At 48.1% G+C, this 17,125-nt stretch overlaps 1 protein-coding gene across 1 annotated transcript in view; it reads right to left on the bottom strand.

Annotated features, from left to right (window-relative positions):
• Nucleotides 1–17,125, bottom strand: part of CARMIL2 (capping protein regulator and myosin 1 linker 2) — a 124,555-nt gene that overhangs the window by 35,489 nt on the left and 71,941 nt on the right. Inside the window, exons 29-31 of the mRNA XM_014523007.2 lie at nucleotides 15,676–15,807; nucleotides 14,913–14,979; nucleotides 7,198–7,466 (exon numbers count right to left, since the gene is read on the bottom strand). Of these exons, the coding sequence (XP_014378493.2) occupies nucleotides 7,198–7,466; nucleotides 14,913–14,979; nucleotides 15,676–15,807 (468 nt within the window). The remainder of the gene's footprint in view (nucleotides 1–7,197; nucleotides 7,467–14,912; nucleotides 14,980–15,675; nucleotides 15,808–17,125) is intronic.

The raw sequence follows: 17,125 nt of genomic DNA, 5'->3' as shown, positions 1-17,125 counted from the left end.
TGGGTGTTCAAATATTCCCCCCAGTGGCTGTGCAATGACGACAGCCAGTGCCTTCAGTACCCTCGGATGGAGCTCATCCGGGCCTGTTGACTTAAATGCATCCAGTTCCTCCAATTGCCTCTGCACCATCTCAGGGTCTATGCTTGGTAGTCTGGCGCCCTGCTGCTGCCTCTCTACAATCCCAGTGAGCGACTTGTCTTGCCCCTCGCTTAGGAACACTGAGGCAAAGAACTCATTGAGGAGTTCAGCCTTGTCCCCCCCGTCTGTCACCAATTGCATCTGCCCATTTAGTAGAGGTCCTATTCCACCCTGGGCCTTCCTTTTACTCCCTATATATCTAAAAAACAATTTTTTGTTATCCTTAACTTGGGATGCCATCCTCAGCTCCATGGTAGCTTTGGCCTGTCTAACTGCCTCCCTACAAGCGCAAGCAGAGGAGGTATACTCCTCTTTAGTAGTCTCTCCCCGTTTCCACTTTTTATATGCCCCCCTTTTTGCCCGTAGGCTGCTCTGGATATCTCTGGTCAGCCAAGGAAGCCTCTTGGCCCCTTTCCCCCTTTTTCCCCGCATTGGGATTGTCTCCCTCTGTGCCCGAAGGATCATTTCCTTAAGGCACAGCCACCCTTCCTGGGCTCCCATCTCTTCAAAACTCTTACTCTGCAGTGCGTCCTTGACTAAGCGCCTGAGTTCACTGAAATCAGCTTTCCTAAAGTCTAGCAGCAGGTATCCTTCACAGCAGGTATCCTTGGGCATATGTCATTTTTCTTTTGATTTAACAGAGAAGCTACTCAGCCAGGATCCCAATTCTAATACCCTCAGAAAACACCCCACAGAAGGCAGGCTGCTCCATTCTCAAAAGAGAAATCCAAGCCTATACCTGGCTGTAATCAGAGCTGAGATGAATCAGTACACTAGCAGGTCATAAGATCATCTGACCTGCCTTCCCTCCACCCTCACACATACACCGACTGCCTGAGCCCTGGTCCCTTGCAGCATGATCTCCCAGAGAACATTCACCAGCACATTCTCCAGTCAGATCATCAATGTCCTCCATGCCATTTCCTTTAGGAGACAATATCACCATGTATGGATCCATTCCTGTTCCCCTCAGAGGGCCTTAGTGGCCTTACTGTCATCCCTAGCCTGCTACATGTTTCTTCATTTCATCCCATTATTCTTGGTCATATCCAAAAGGATTGGACATGTGCCACGGACAACGAGCAAGGAGCACAGATCCACACAGGAGACTTTATTTTGGTGTGGTCACTCCCACAATGCACCGCACAAAGCAGCTGACTGCAGGCTTCCACCACACCAAATGCATAAGAGTGGATTTACCTTGCATATAACAAATTTTTGGTATAAAAAGGGTCATCGCATAAGAGCAAATTCGCACATACAGAACCAGCAAAAAGCGAGGGAAACCTGTATAGCAGAAAGACAGAGCAGACAGGGTTCCCTGGAAAGCCCAGAAGTGCTTGGGGTATTTTCTGGTTAGAATATTGTGAAGTTTTACATTGAAATTAGTTTCTGGCTCATAATTAATGGGTACATATGCCTATTGCTTCATTCTCTGCAAAGGAGTCTGTGCTGCACAGACACCCACACACAGAGGTGCATATCTATAACTCTCTTGTTAATCTATTTATATGGTGTGTTTTCGCATTATCTAGAGCAGGGGTTTTCAACCTTTTTGGATCAGTGTACCCCTGGTGGCCAAACACGGAGCAGGGGGAGAGGGGGCAGTGTGTGGCCAAATGTGGAGTGGCAGGAGCCGGGGGGAGGCTTCCCCGGGCCCCCAGCCGATGCAAGCTTCCCCTGCCCCCCACATCCGGCCAGGTGGGCGATGCCTGTGTGGCAGTGTGGGATGGTGCATGGTGGCGCTCTGTCCCCGCCCACCTGTGTGTACCCCCTAGGGCTTTCTCAAGTACCCCTGGGGGTATGCATACCCTTGGTTGACAACCTCTGATCTGGAGCATTTTGTGTAGCAGATAAGCCCCTTGGCTTCGGAGCTAAATAGATGAATCTCAGCAAGTTGCATTTCTTTCAAAAACCACTTTGAAAGGTCCAACGGTCACAAACTCCTCCAAGACTGTTTTAGGCTGGACATAAAGAAAAACTCCTTTACTGTCCAAGCCACCAAGGCCTGGAATAGACTCTCCCCAGAGGTGGTGCAAGCACCTGCTCTGGACTCTTTTAAGAAATGCTTGGATGCTTATCTTGCTGGGATCCTTTGACCCTAGTTGACTTCCTGCTCCTGGGGACCCAATGTTCTTAGGCCGATGCAAGCTTCCCCTGCCCCCCACATCCGGCCAGGTGGGCGATGCCTGTGTGGCAGTGTGGGATGGTGCATGGTGGCGCTCTGTCCCCGCCCACCTGTGTGTACCCCCTAGGGCTTTCTCAAGTACCCCTGGGGGTATGCATACCCTTGGTTGACAACCTCTGATCTGGAGCATTTTGTGTAGCAGATAAGCCCCTTGGCTTCGGAGCTAAATAGATGAATCTCAGCAAGTTGCATTTCTTTCAAAAACCACTTTGAAAGGTCCAACGGTCACAAACTCCTCCAAGACTGTTTTAGGCTGGACATAAAGAAAAACTCCTTTACTGTCCAAGCCACCAAGGCCTGGAATAGACTCTCCCCAGAGGTGGTGCAAGCACCTGCTCTGGACTCTTTTAAGAAATGCTTGGATGCTTATCTTGCTGGGATCCTTTGACCCTAGTTGACTTCCTGCTCCTGGGGACCCAATGTTCTTCTGAGGTCCCTTCCAGTCCTAATGTCTATGAAACCTAGGAAATCACTTAGAACTGGAGTCCTCTGAATCCCAGCATGGGGGTGGGTGCAAGTGGTTTGGGCTTATCTTTCAGCAGCAGTGCTGAGATGGCTCCATAGGCCATATAGACTTTGCCTTATACCTTTTTGCATGAAGACCCAAGGTCTGAAGTATTACAGTCCTGGTCACTCCAGGGCCTCTCAAACACAAGGGAAATATTTCTTATTTCATAGAATCCATGGGATAATCAAGTGTTTTGAGTGACCTGCATATCACCAAGAATGAACTCAGCCACAATCCTGGAGCTGGACACCCACAGCATCTGAGGAGTTTTGTTCTGCAGAAACCACTGGAAATCAGGACTGCAGCATACTGTGGGGAAGCTGCATCTCAAAAGGCCTGCATGTAAGAGGAAGGATGCAGCTCTTGGAAGATTACAAGGTGCTTAAAGCTTTTGCCAACCCCAATACATAAAGAGCCCATTCAGTGCAGGTTTAATACTTCCCTGGTCTTTGATTATTCTGATTAGGGAGGAGGGCTCCCATGGTTTTAGGGAGACCTTTGGGAAATGACCAGAAATAAGCCCTTGATTTTCACAGCTGAAGAATGTCTGGCAGAAGTTTTGCTTCACAGGTTGGCCACCCTGGTGCCTTGCACAAATAGCTATAGTTCAGTGGGGCTTTGTGAATCTCTACCAGGCTAACTAAGGCCCCGAGTCAAGATAGCAATTACTGAATGGGGGCCTGAGGCACCTACAGTAAGGGCCTAGCTTTCAGATGTGCTGATCATCTGCCCCAAACTCTAATGGAACTCCAGGAGAGCTGGTGGCTGCAGAGGCTCAGCACCTCTGACTATTGGCCCATTTCTCTGGATATCTGAATATAGCTCAAGGGGTCTCATTTTGATCACTATGTCTGAATTCATTGGCAGTGGTTTGTACAGTTTGTTGGGATTGGTTCAGCTATCAGTGGCCAGCTACGATGCTGTTACTGTTACAGTCAACAACAGCACCCCAAGGCACCCTCACTATGACTATCCAATGTGCTGTTGTGCCTTTCACATGCTACTTTTCTGCCACCTTGTACAGAAGATTTCAGGCATGCTGAGAAGACACAGTTGAACAAGCTATGGCCAGATCCACTGTTCTGGGTGGAAAGTTTGATGGACAGCAACATCAGAGGAAGTAGATGGTAGTAAAATGAAAGGAAGTCCAACATTCCTTTAGACTTGGGCAGAGTTTTCATTAAATTCCAAGCTGCCACTTGGGAAAGGACCAGTTTTCAGTACTTGGTCCAAAGCTATTTCAAGTCCCTGGGCCATCCCAGGACAAGCTCTGAAAACTCAGTGAGAGGTCTGCCCACATAGCCAGGGACACAACTTCACCCACTGCCTTTATGGAGCAAAAAAGAAACATGCCACCTAACTAGTAAGTGTTCTGACCAAGCTAATCCAACCCTGCTCAGTCCCTGTGGGTGGCACATGTTCAATGACTGCCAGCCTGCCAGAGTGAAGACAGTTCTTTTTTGGTGACATTTAAATCCATAACACTTTTCATTCCATCACTCTGTGCCTCTTGGGATCAGTTCCAGTGGTACAGGATCTGCTTGCACTGTCACATCATATTCATCAAGCACTGCCCTCATCTGATGCTCCACCAGTATTCTAGTGTGGGAGGACTCTATCTCTGCCAGGAGCTGAATGACAGACCCCACGGTCCACAGTGGGCCTATCCCTTGATTTCTTACCGGTTGGCAGGAGCAGCATCTATCTCCCGCTCTCACTTCTATGCTAGCCAACACGTGAGGCGATTTTTATTCTCGACACTGCAGAAGAGCTGTATCAAATTGATCAGGCTTTGCACTCTCCACAACTGGGCAGACCTAGAGGTTGGCCATACAGAAGATACAGCCAGCTAATTACCTCATTCCCCTGTAAAGTCCCATAGCTTAAGTGCCCTACTTCACCAAACTTCTTCTCACAAAGTTCAGCTGTGAGACCGTGACACCCTTAAAGTAGTGCTGGGTGTGAGCACAGCAGTGCCCTGTGGTACACGCTAGAAAATCTCAACACACATGCTAGATGTAAATACAGTACAATTCCTTCCAGCATGGAAGACACAGGCAAAGTGAGGCATGGGAGCCTTCCCTGCCTCACTAGTGAAGGGAGAAAGCCCCAAATAGCCTTGTCTCTTGGATGGTGCGAGTCGTTTCTTCCCATGCTGCTGGGGCAGCAGAGGAGTGAGCTACATCTCTGGGAAGAGGCTGTCAAGCCTTTTATCGTCTCAGGCTAGATAAGGAACAAGAACTGTTTATCTGTCTACTCAATGTTATACTCCTTTCTACTGTGGGGAGAGCTTAAACTCCTGACTGATATCACCTCCCCCCATGCCTTATGTTAATACCCAGCCCCCAGTTTATGCCAGGCTTAAAAATAAACTGGATTACTAATCATTTCTCTCTGCTCTGTGCCTGCTCTTTAATAATCTGAAGTACAGTAGTGCACACAGAAGGGAAGAGGCCTGGCTTGACTGCTTTACAGACACACTGCTGTAATAATGCTTCAGTCTATGAGAGATGACCACTAACCCTGAGAGATGACCACTAACCCTGACCACTAGCCCTTTATAACGAAGCCAAATTAGTGGTGGCATGATCCATGTGTAAATCAACCCTCTTGCCTGAAAACAGACTAATGTGGAGGTGTGGAAGAGGCCCCCAAGGTATCAGATCTAGCCCTCTACAATTATTTTCAAAAGGAATCTCCTCACTTCTCACCATCACACACAACTCTGAGGCCCATTACCTGTGAAAGGCAAGACCCAACCCCCTTTTGGTGTCTGAGACTGCTGGGGCTCCCAAGGCAATATCTACTAAAGGAGATTGCCGAACTCTAGCACATGCTGCTGCACCCGAGTCCAAACCCCAGCATATGTCTCTAGACATAACAGGGACTCCCTTGTTGCCCAGACTAGGTAGAAGTCCACCTAAGCTCTTAATGTAGGTGCCAGGCGTACACTCCATGTGGGTCCCAGGGTGAAACTCATCTATTATTAGTGGCTAGACATAGAAGTGGCTGTGAAAAGTGACCCATCAGCTCCACACATGGCAGTGCAGGGCAGGGATCTCCACACACAAGAAGCCAATGGCTGGGTATCCCTTCCCTTCCTAGCCCTCCCACCCCCGCCAACAGGCTTAGAACAGCAGTAGCCACCATTCTGGCCCAGAACCAGGCACAGAAACTGGGAAGAGCAGCACGATGCCCTTTGTGGCCTGTTGCTGACTGCAGGGTATCTTTTGCCTCCATCAGTCTCACTAAAAAAGCCCATTTAGAACAGCTGCTCTCAGGGTTTGCATCCTACTGCACAATCCCAGGGCACCCCAGACCAAACAGCCCTTACTCCTCGCCCTCCTGACAGGAGGCTGTGGAGAGCACCTGCAGAACACCCTTCACCTTGTGCTGACCAAGACCAGTGCTCCTTTATCATGGAAAGAGAAGCCCCTGGTTTGAAAATGAAACCAAGAGAAGACAAACAGCAGAACCTCCTACACCAGAAAACCAAACTCATCTCTCAGCTCGTCAAACCATCCTGCCGGGAGATGCACTAATCTCCTCTAAACTAGTAAGGGCAGCACACAGCCCACCTCTCCCATCCATGTTGTGTGCACTGGAGTTCCTCTAGCTCTTGTGACACCAGGTACAATGCAGATGCACCCAAAAGTTACTCCACCCAGTTGTGGCATAAGGTGAAGTTATAAGTGAATTGTTTGCCAGAAAAGGGGCATTCCCTGTCACTTTTGAAACTAATCAGATCGGTCATAAGCATCACAGAGCTATATATGCCAGTGTTTTGTGGTAAAGATTCAAGGTTAATTGAAAATCTGTTCAAAAAAGGTAAAGGCCTTTTCATTAGGCCAGTGGACCCTCAGAGCAAACAAGCCACTAATAGTTAAAAATAAGTCGCACAGTTTTGCTGAAGGATTGAGTAGATGGATTTCACTCGCAGCCCCCCACCCCCCCAACCAAAGAGTTAGGGGCAATTGAAACAGTGTCTAATCCTGTAAGAGAGGTCAATGAATAGGCAGGCAGAGAGAAAGAAATGCTGCAAATACACAAAACCTCTGCACACAAACTGCAGCTTTCCTGGGTAGATCACACCTACTACATTTCTGCAGCAGCTCAAAAAAATTATATAAAGGAAAGATTTCACCATTCCCCTGGTAACACAAAAACACAGTAACACCCTCACATATAAACAGCCCCCTTTGAGGTGGAATCCAGCAGCAGCTTAAGCACAGCTGATGACTGCATAATAAACCAGCTGCTGCTCAGTATGTTTTATCTTCCAGGGCTGGAATAAATGCTGATGAAGATATTTACCCATGACAAAAATAAGCCCTGCCTGATTGAAAAATGAAATTGGTCTTACATTTGGCTTGCTTGGAGGCTGCTTGTTTCTGCGGTTGGGCCTGGGCCTAGTTCGGGTATAATGCTCCAGTTTCTCTCCCTCAGTTGGCAGGTCCATAAGGGATTGTGTGGATGCAAGCTCTGTGCAAGGAAGCAAACTGCTTCCAGCCTCAGCATCCTTTGTGGAGGCAGGGCGTGACTTCACAGAGGCACAGCTGACTGACAGCAGAGCCTGGTGAGTTCCAATCTCGTTATCTTCTGCCTCTGCCTGAAGATTGAGCTCCGAGAGACCTGGGGAGGTAGGGGAAAAAACCAAAAACCTTTGAAAAGCTACCCCAGGATTTTCTATCTACCCTGAGCAGGTTTTTCTGCTACAGAAAGATTATTACACAAGGCAACTAAGAGAAAGACTTAGAGATTACTGCAAACATGCTTGGTGCTCTCTGCACCAGAGGAAAAAAAAATCCCTTGCCACACAGCTTGTGTAAGTGCAATGGATGGTGGGTGTAGCTTATGGATCCACCTCTTGGAACTGAATTAAAGCTAATTCTGGGCCTGATCCTGCCAAAGCATCCATGCACAGAACTCCGGTCAAAATCCCTAGGAGCTCCATGTGCAGAGAGTGCTGACAACTGCGAGCTTGTGGGCGAGACCAAGATGGCATTGATCAGGGTCCTTCCCACCCTGAGGAAAGGCAGCTGCAGAGCTGTCAGGGAAGATGCGATTGCTTAGTGGACAAACTGAGCAAGAACCAATTCGAAGTGCTTGGGCAGGACCTGCTTGTTCTTACCAGTGAAACTGAAACACCAAAACACAGGCTGATGGGAAATGTAGTGCATTTGATTTCAATAAGCTTGCGTTCCTAGGTCAGCATGTTGGATTTGGAAGCTCCTTGGGACAGACACAGTCTGTGTTTTGTCTATGGCAGGGGTGCTCAACCTGTGGCCAGCAGGCCAAATTTGGCCCCTGCTGTGGCCAGGCTGAGGTGGCAGAAGACCCCAGGGCCTGATCCTGGCATGCAGGAGTACAGGGCCCAATCCCAGCTTGCAGAGAAGGCATTGGGCCCAAGGATCCAGTGTGCAAGGCCAGACAAAGGTAGTACAGGGCCCCAAAGCCCAATCCCAGCCCATAGGGCTAGGCTGAGGCAGCACATGGCCCCAAGGCCTGAACCCAGTGCATGGGGATGATGTGGGGCCTAAAGCTGCAAGGACCCAATCCTTGCATACCAGGTCTGATCTGGCCCACCGGCTGGCCTGTGCCACTCCTCTGGGCTACCAAGCCAAAACATTGAGCCCCACTGGTCTATGAGATCCTGGGTCAAGAACTGAAACTCTTAAATGCCAGCATGATGTAAAAAATCAATCATAATAATGGTTTTATCTTCTTGCCAAGTTAACCTGAAAAGAGATGTGGCCTGGCACAAAGGAGTCCCATTCCAGCAGCCATGGGGCATGGGGAGTTACACCTCCCTGCACCAGCATAGCTATCTCTGGGCCATGGCAGTTCATCCCCCAGAAGGCCTGGTGGAGCTGCCACAGCCTCCCACCCTTAGGGGGTTCCAGGGCCATACAGTGGGAGACAACTATTAGGGAATGTCGGTAGCAAAACAGCACCTCCCTTTGGCTGCCTGGGTCAAGCCTCCCTCAGCCAGCAGTCACTGTTTGGAGCGCATTTGCCTACTGGTCGGGAGGAAGTTCCGACCAGACCTTCCACCAATAATACCAGGCAGGTTTAATAACCATGGAAACAGGATTAGACTCATGAGTGAATATGACCCTGAATATTGGGTCCCCGTCCTGTCATCAGATGAGGGAGGGCCACCCCTGCATCCAGGCAAACAGGATGGGGCTCTAAAGAGACCTTGCACGATCACTGAGATGCATCCTTATGGATCTCGGTGAGTGAGCAAAACCTTTGTTCAGCAGCATTAGAAATATGTACCAGAGAGAGTGTTGCTCTTCTCTGACACAGCAGGGAGCCAATTTGCAATGGCACAAACAGGCCTGACTAAGAAGCAGCTAGCATTTAGTTTCAGCAGACCATAGCTCAATGATTTTCAGTCAGAGTGCCTTGACACCCTTAGGTACCGCCAAATTCTTTCAAGGGTGCCCCAAGGTGTAAGGGGGTAAGTGCAGGCTGAGACAATCCCCATCACCACTGTGCATCCTCTCTGCAAGGAAGTGAGCCCTGTAATATATAAATTAGTTTCTGCAATTGGGTGCCAGTTGTGGAAGGTATTTCAGCTCAAGTGAGAGGTGCCTTGAGTCCAGTGAGGGGTGCCTTGAATCCACAAAGGCTGAGAACAACTGCATTAACTGCTTCAAGGATTAGGCACCCCTCAGACCTTCCCCTCACAGCTTTTTTTTTTGTTATACAAACACTGACATGTTGCTGCAAAACTCCCTAATGTCATGCTAAGCAGTAGATCAGAAATCTCAGGCTAGGCCAGTCATCCATGAGTGAATGTAGACAAAGGGACACCCATTTCCAGCCAGGGAGTTAGATCACTGGGCTCAACTGGATTCACATTAGTCTCTCCTCACCAGCAGTGTGTGTGTGTGTGTGTGTGTGTGTGTGTGTGTTTTCCATATTCCAAGCCAAATCAGCCAAAACAAATTCCAAATCCAAGAATCAGTCCAGAACCATAAGTGGCCATACTACCAGCAAACATCCCCCACCCCCATCTGGGGCTTCAGATGTTTCCAAAACCTTTGGCAGGCATCCTACTTGCAGGCCCAAGCCCAGAGGCTTGGGGTTCAGATGCCCTTGAGTTTTGCTTGCTGTCAGCCATAAGGCTGCAAGAGCAAGCAAGGGAGAAGCCTTGGTAAGGAAAGGGAACGAGCAAAGCTCAGGGAGGAGGAAGTAGCAACTGGGACTGTCCCCTCCCTCAAACCAACATCCTTGCAGGTGCCACTGAACTTATCCCAAGGTGTACCAGCCACACTTGACAGAGGAGCATGTGGTGCTTGACACAACCACTGTACCAAGGAGCAGTGCAGCTCTTCTCTCAAATGCCACATGCTGGGTGCAACCGCCAAACATACATGTTTGTGGTGTGATTTGGGAAGCCTGTGTAAATACACCATGGAGGAAGTTTGTTATGCAGAGGCCCTGGGGAGTGCTGCTGGATAACTTGCCATGAACGAAACCTGGACATCTGAGGCAGCACTAAGAACACCCTATGAGGGACTGGCTGTCCCCCCCCTAGTCCTTTCTGCAGCTTCAGATACCCTCATGGATCCACTCTGAGGAAAAAGTCCTTCATGGCTAGGAGCAGTGACATAATGAGCTCTGGCACTGGACTGGCAGGCTTGTTTCTGAGGGAGTCCCAGGGATCTCAGATCTGAGCTGTGCCCACTTCCTCCTTTGATGTCCTAAGACCTAGCCCCAGCATCAAATTGCTGGGTTGCAAGTAACATTTCTTCAGCGTGGAAGGAACCTGATATGGTACAATGCACTCCCAGGGGCTGGGCACCCTGCCTCCATGCTTGCTTTTGGCCTTTGCCAGCCCACAATGGGAAAGAAAAGGAAAACTAGGATTAAACCACCTCATCATGTCCTCACAGAACAGAAAGCCACCACCTGCCCACCATGCTGTTTCACATAGAAAGGCTAGTTCTACTAATTATGGCTGTGGAGAGACTTCCTAACTATACACCATGGCCCATTTGAGGCCATGATGATCAATACTCCCTCCAGCCTTGGTTCCTATAATGTTATCATTCAAATGTGCAATATGCCTGCTTTTATCTCCCATAGAAGACCCTAAACCATGCCCTTGTCTAACCAGGGATCTGCTGAAAGCTCAGGGTCCTGATGGACAATATGACATACAGCTCCAAGCAGTAAGAGGTCACCAAAAGGCCAGGTATTTTCCTTATTCTTCCTCACTCTGGGTTTTATATAGACTGTCACTATATAGCTGGCTTCCAAGGGCATTGCCCCCCCCGTCATATTTATATGGATTGTTACCAGGAGGCTAGCTTCCATGCGTACACAACAGTGTTTGTGGTTGTAACAGGTACAGGAACGTTCGGTAAAAGCACCCATTTTGTTGAGAACTTTCTGTCCGACCCATGGAACTGGGTGACCTATTGACTGTTCACCTATCCAGGATGCTAAATACCCGTTATGGACTTTGGTGAATCATCCATTACTTGCTGACAATGATGAGGTGCTCAATCAGATTGACATAACAAAAGGCTTAATTGCCAATTAAGTCTTCCTGGCTGGTGGCAGACAACTGGAGAGTGACAACAGCTGGGTGGAAACATTGTATAAAGGACTGTCCAGGTGATCAGCAGCTTCCACAGAAGGGGAAGAGGAGCCGAGGCTTTAGACGCCAGAGATGGCAAGCAGCCTGTGCGGAGGCGCAGTGAATGAGAAGAGAGATTCGCTAAGAATTTCTTGTTGAAGTGGCGAGTGTCAGGCATCCGGTCCATTGGAAGATGAATTGCTGATTCAGCCGGAAGATTGCAGCTCCGTCTGCATCCATGACAAGGACTTTGTTGCTGTGAATTGGTAAATGGGGCGGGCTTGCAAACGCCCACTCGGTGAGTGTTTATTGTGGGACTGATAAGTGAATTGGGAACTTGTAGGGAGAGCCAGCTGAGGGACCTACACCTGGCAGCTAGGTGAGCTACACTTCTTGTGAGCAGGTATTGCTGATGCTCATTATTAAAACTAAGTGAGCACTCCTCTCATGTGATGTTCCCCTTTAATTACTCCCATCAAAGTTGTGGCAGGCGAGATTGACACCAAAACGAGGGAAGACAAAGCTATAACATCTTGCTGTGTGCCCTGGAAGAAGAACATGTTCACAGTAGTATAAAGCAATTGACTGGGGCAGGGCAGGCAACTGCTGCTTCCTTCTTTAGTTCTTCCTTCCTTCAGCAAGCAGTTCTTTCTAAATTGCTGCTTCCTTCTTTGCATTTTTGGGACTCATCTTCCAAATGGACTGCTCCCATGTGTGGACTTGGAGAACAGTTTAACAGAATACAGCGTAATTCAACTTCTATGAGCAATTCATCCCGAGCCATTTATACTACTCTTGATTGTGGTTCAGTAACTTTCGTGGCAATTGCTCCCAGATATACCAGGTCAGAATTTGGGTCAGTGTCACTGACCATTTCCTTGAATCAAGGGACCCCTGAAAACAGACCATCAAGTTCCTGCTCAAAACTGACCAACAGCCACATCAGGTGCTGAAATGGCTTTAGCTAAGCCATCAGGTTTGCTGGTGAGCTCTCACTACCTCATCATCAAAGACCCATGGTCCCAGGCCAATACAATGGTAAGTGGGTGCTGCTCACAATTACCTGATGTGGATGACACCCACCCTACAGGAACAGACTGACTGTGGGAGGAAACCCTCTCAAGGGTTTCAACAGCTTTCCCAGAAGGGAAAAGGAAAGACTCAGGTGAATTTTTTATGCCAGCTTGGTTTGTCTACCTGTAGCTGCCCATTAAGATCAAGATGAGAAGGATAGATTTTGATGGGCTTTACCTGTACAGTAAAGTTTGAATAAAGAAGGTGCAGGTGTCTGTGAGCCATACTTTGGTGACCTGTGCCTGGACCTCCTTGAAGATTAGGCAAAGCCAGATGTCTCTGCAGTGACAGCATGACATTACACTGTCTTAATGCTCATACAAGTATATTTTCCAACTGGGCTACTGGGAGATCATAACCTATCCATCCTGGACACCATAAAGTCTTTCTATTCATCCTTACTGAGCCTCTTTTCATGCCTTATAGTGGTACTGTAATACTCATCCACATGATGTATAGCAAATGTTGGGCTGGCCTTCCTCTCAGATTGCCTAGATGGGGAGTAAAATCTCTTTGCAACTGTCAATGAATTACATCAAATTAAATGGCATCAGCACCTCCAGCCCATGGTGGGAAATAGTCACAATTCTGGAAGAAAGCATTAACAATGGTTTCTGCAAGGCCACAATATATCTGTGGTTTCACTGGGTGGTCATAAAGCTGCATGACTTCAGCATCTCATCTTATGTATGAGGCAAGACACAAATTGTAAAGGCTTTACATAGGATTGCTAGAGAGGTCCATAAACCACATGTTCTTGCTTGAATGTACATGAATATGGTTACATGTTGCTGTATCTGCTTTTGCTGGCACTCAGCATCCTGGGAAAAGATGCATTTCATCTCAACACAAATTGCCAGATTAGTTACAATTAATTACACTGGCTCCTGACACCAGCTCCAGATTATTTACGTTAAACAAAGGGTTTATCCTTCCTACTCCCATCTCCCCATGGACACAGGTGGAACTTGAAATCCTGCCTCATGGCTTTGGGAAGGTGGAATATCTAGAGAAAAAAGAAAAAAAAAACAAAAACAAAAACAAACACTTTGGCTCCCAAATGACAGCCATTGGCTGACTGGCCTCAAACCAGCTGCTGATCCAAAAGTTATAGCATTAAACAAGATTAAAATAAGATGCTAGGAAAGGGAGAGACCTAGGATGAACAGACCTGCTCACAAACTATCTGTTGGTTAGTCACAAAAGCATGACTTTGATCTCTAGCTCCTCTGGGTTCATTCTTAGGCAACAGAGATACCAGATTCCCTCTGTGCCACAGGAGTAGAAGAATTTTACTCTCTGGAAACCAAGAGAACCATGCAAGTTGATGGAAAAGCTCATTTAAAATGAGAGCCCTTTGTCTGTGCCCTTCCTCAGAGCTGACCAGGGTTCTTTCTGAACCGGAAGCTTCTGACCGATTCTGTCATCATGCCATGTCAAGATATGACATGTTGAGATGCATCTCAGAAGGAACACCTGGTTTTAACAGATTGCTGGTGCACTCTGCAAGCCATATCACCAAGATGGCAGTAGCAGTGGCATTAATAGTGCCCCTACTTAAGGCGGCTCTGCTCTCCTCGAGAACAACTGGGATCAGAATCAGGAGCTCAGCTCTCTCCTGGTTAAGCAGCATGAACACCTTTGATTCATCCCCTAATCATTAGATTCATTGAACAGAGAAAGGACTGAACACACACAGAAGCTGACAGCCTTTCCACCCTAGTGGCAGCAGAGCACTGCTGAGTGGGAGGAAGCTATCGCTGTCACTGTCGTCACCACCAGGACTTTAGTCTGAGGCCAGCCAAGGGTTGGGCACATTTCCAGTTGCTTCTCTGTGTATGACTCCTGGGACTCCATCACTGGAAAGAGGCTCTGTTCAAAACTACTCAGCAGCACCTTCTGTTCCCCTCAGTCTGACCCTGTTTGTTTATATTTTGCACCCCAAACTCAATTAAATTCTGGATTCTCTGACTCTTTCTCAGCCATGGAGGTAAGTCTTTCCTAGCTAGGTATGCCTACCCTCTCCAGATTTAAACAGACTGACACCTTCTCTAACAAGCATCTAGGAAAGAAACCTGGACACTTCTTGTGGTGACCCCATAACAAGGTCTAAACCAGCTTGCTCAACCACAATTTAGATTTCAGAGTAGTGTTGGGCACGTCTACATGAGATGCTACTGCACTGTAGCGTTGGCAGGTACTAACCATGATGCAACGCTACTGCACAGTAGTAACAAGCTACTGCGCAGTAGCTTGTTGTTACTGTGGAGAAGCATCTGAAAAAAACTGTGGGGGGAAGCTACTGTGCAGTAACGCCAGTTACTGCACAGTCTGCCACTCGTATAGACATGGCCATTGAGTCACATTGAGAAACAGCATGCGAGCAGACGCACACACAGCAGCCTTACTTCTCATGGCAGGCGTTGGCCGGATGCTTCTGAAGTGCTTGTTTTTCCTTCGCAGAGCCATCTTGCACTGCAGACAGAAGGAGAGAGGTTGCTTTTCAATGCACAGTGCTGGGCAAAAATGTGCAAAGGTAACTACTAGCAGAGGGAGAGTCCAAGACCACCCCCAATTTAGCAGGCTAAGGTGTCTGAGATGGCGAAGGCCACTATTGCATTTTAAATTAACTCCTGACATCCAAACAGACCCCAGGCTTATGCCATTAAAAGAGAGGCTGCAACCTGGTCATGTATGAGTTCTCTGGGGCTGGGCCTTCTCTTCTCAATACAATATGTGGAAATCCCAACCAAGCTATTGCAGTTGCCTTGTGGCCAATACCATGGATCCCCGTTTGGTAGCTCTATCTTGGTGTTTTATGGTGGTTTCCCCACAGTCATTTCTGATAATAAGTTGAACTAAAAAAAGCCAGGTGCAAGGATGGTAGGTCATCCAGGGGTTAATTTCACAGGAGTTACACCCAGAATGAATCTGACGCAGACAAACTACAAAAGCCCAAAACACAGGGGAAAAGCTCATTACCATTATTTTAATGGGCTTAATCTGGGCAGATAACCGTATCTTTATCATACTTAAAGACATAACATAGTTTGGGGTTGAGGCCTAGTATTTCTTTGTACTAAAATTGAGCTTTATGACTCCTATCATCACCATCCCACTGAATTAACATTGGTATTGGCATTCAGGGGCAAAAACTGAAGTGAACCCTACCTCCTCCACTGCAAAGCCTTTCTCAGCCAACTCCAGCAGATTCCTGCTCTTCATTAGCAGGACATTATCCTCCTCCATAATATCTGTCTGCAGCAACTGAAGATCCTGAGAGTGTCTTGGGAGACTTTCTGCCTAAAATCATTAGGAAGCACTTAAATTATTCCTTTTGATGAAGCCAGTTAGGGATAGTGCATAATGCCCTGTTCCTTAAGACTGCCAATCATTTGCAAATCCTGTTTCTACTGAGAGTGGATTGAGGCAGATTGAGACCAGGCATCGCCTCCCCCTCACAGCCAGCCAGAACACTTTCCATACCCACAGTTCCACTTGAGTTCTGCAGAGGGACCTGGTACAAGCACAAGTGGTTACCACCTTTCTCCTGGAGTTTCTGAAATGCTCTTGGTCACAGATGGCACCTATACATGTGTAGAGAGGCTGCTCTGACACATTGCAATTACAATGTGTTGGAGCAGACTCGATTAATTGAGTCTGCTGGAGCATGGTAAATACCATGCTCCAGTGACTCATGTCACATGTATCAGTGTCCCTGCACTGAAAAACTGTGGCAGGCATGTTTTAACTAAAGCTGGTTTGATGAGCTTTCGTTAAAGCCCCCCTGCCACCATTTTTCAGTGTGGGACACTGATGCACGTGACACTCCAGGCACTTTAATTAGAGTGGCTCTTAGAGCCACTCTAATTAAAGCACACCCTCCACCAGCACATCTATAAAATGCCACAGGTACTCCTAGTTCTCCCTCCAGTGACTTTGTTGGAAGCAAGTAGAACCAAAGGGTACTGTCAGCGTGCCAAAGGAAGAGGAGGAGCTACGAGTGATGCAGTCTCAGGAGAGATGGGAGGGATGTGACTGGGGGAAAATTTTCTGCAGGCAAAGCTGGCCAAGAAAATAAGGGGTGAGCAAAAACTGTAGAGCTCCCATTCAGAAGAGCTACTCTGTAGTCACTGTGCTGGGCAATGCCTGGGCCCTGCTGCCTGCAGCACACCATAAGTTTATTGTGGCTCTAAGCCCTTGGCTGGGAGAGGCAGGGAGACATGGAGCTCTTGGAAGCACAGCAGGCTCCAGGGATCTGAGGTGCTAGCCAGAGGGGTATACTAGAAAGTTCCTTAAAAGATGCTGCCTCACTCTGCAGCCCTGGGCAGGGCAAGCTGTACTGCTGATCTGGAGCTGGCATAAGCCAGAGCTCCACCCCTGCTCCACGCCTCTTGGGGAGGCTAGCACCCCTGTGGACAGTAGACCAGCATCCTTCTGGGAATGTCAGAGGAGGCCCTTGTGCTATTTCCTGCTTATGAACAGGGCAAGGCACAGCTTAGCCTCACCAGTATGAGGGCACCCCAAGCAAGTAAGGTGGAGAGCCCACTTGGCCTGTGGCACACACCATGCCCATGACACTAGAAGCAGATGGGAGGGAACGTTCCCTGCTTGTGGAACC

This window comes from Alligator sinensis, unplaced genomic scaffold, assembly GCF_000455745.1.
Source record: "Alligator sinensis unplaced genomic scaffold, ASM45574v1 scaffold260_1, whole genome shotgun sequence".
In the NCBI taxonomy this organism is placed as follows: domain Eukaryota; kingdom Metazoa; phylum Chordata; order Crocodylia; family Alligatoridae; genus Alligator; species Alligator sinensis.
Note: the sequence above shows the minus strand (reverse complement) of the source record. Positions and strands in the feature narration are given on the sequence as shown.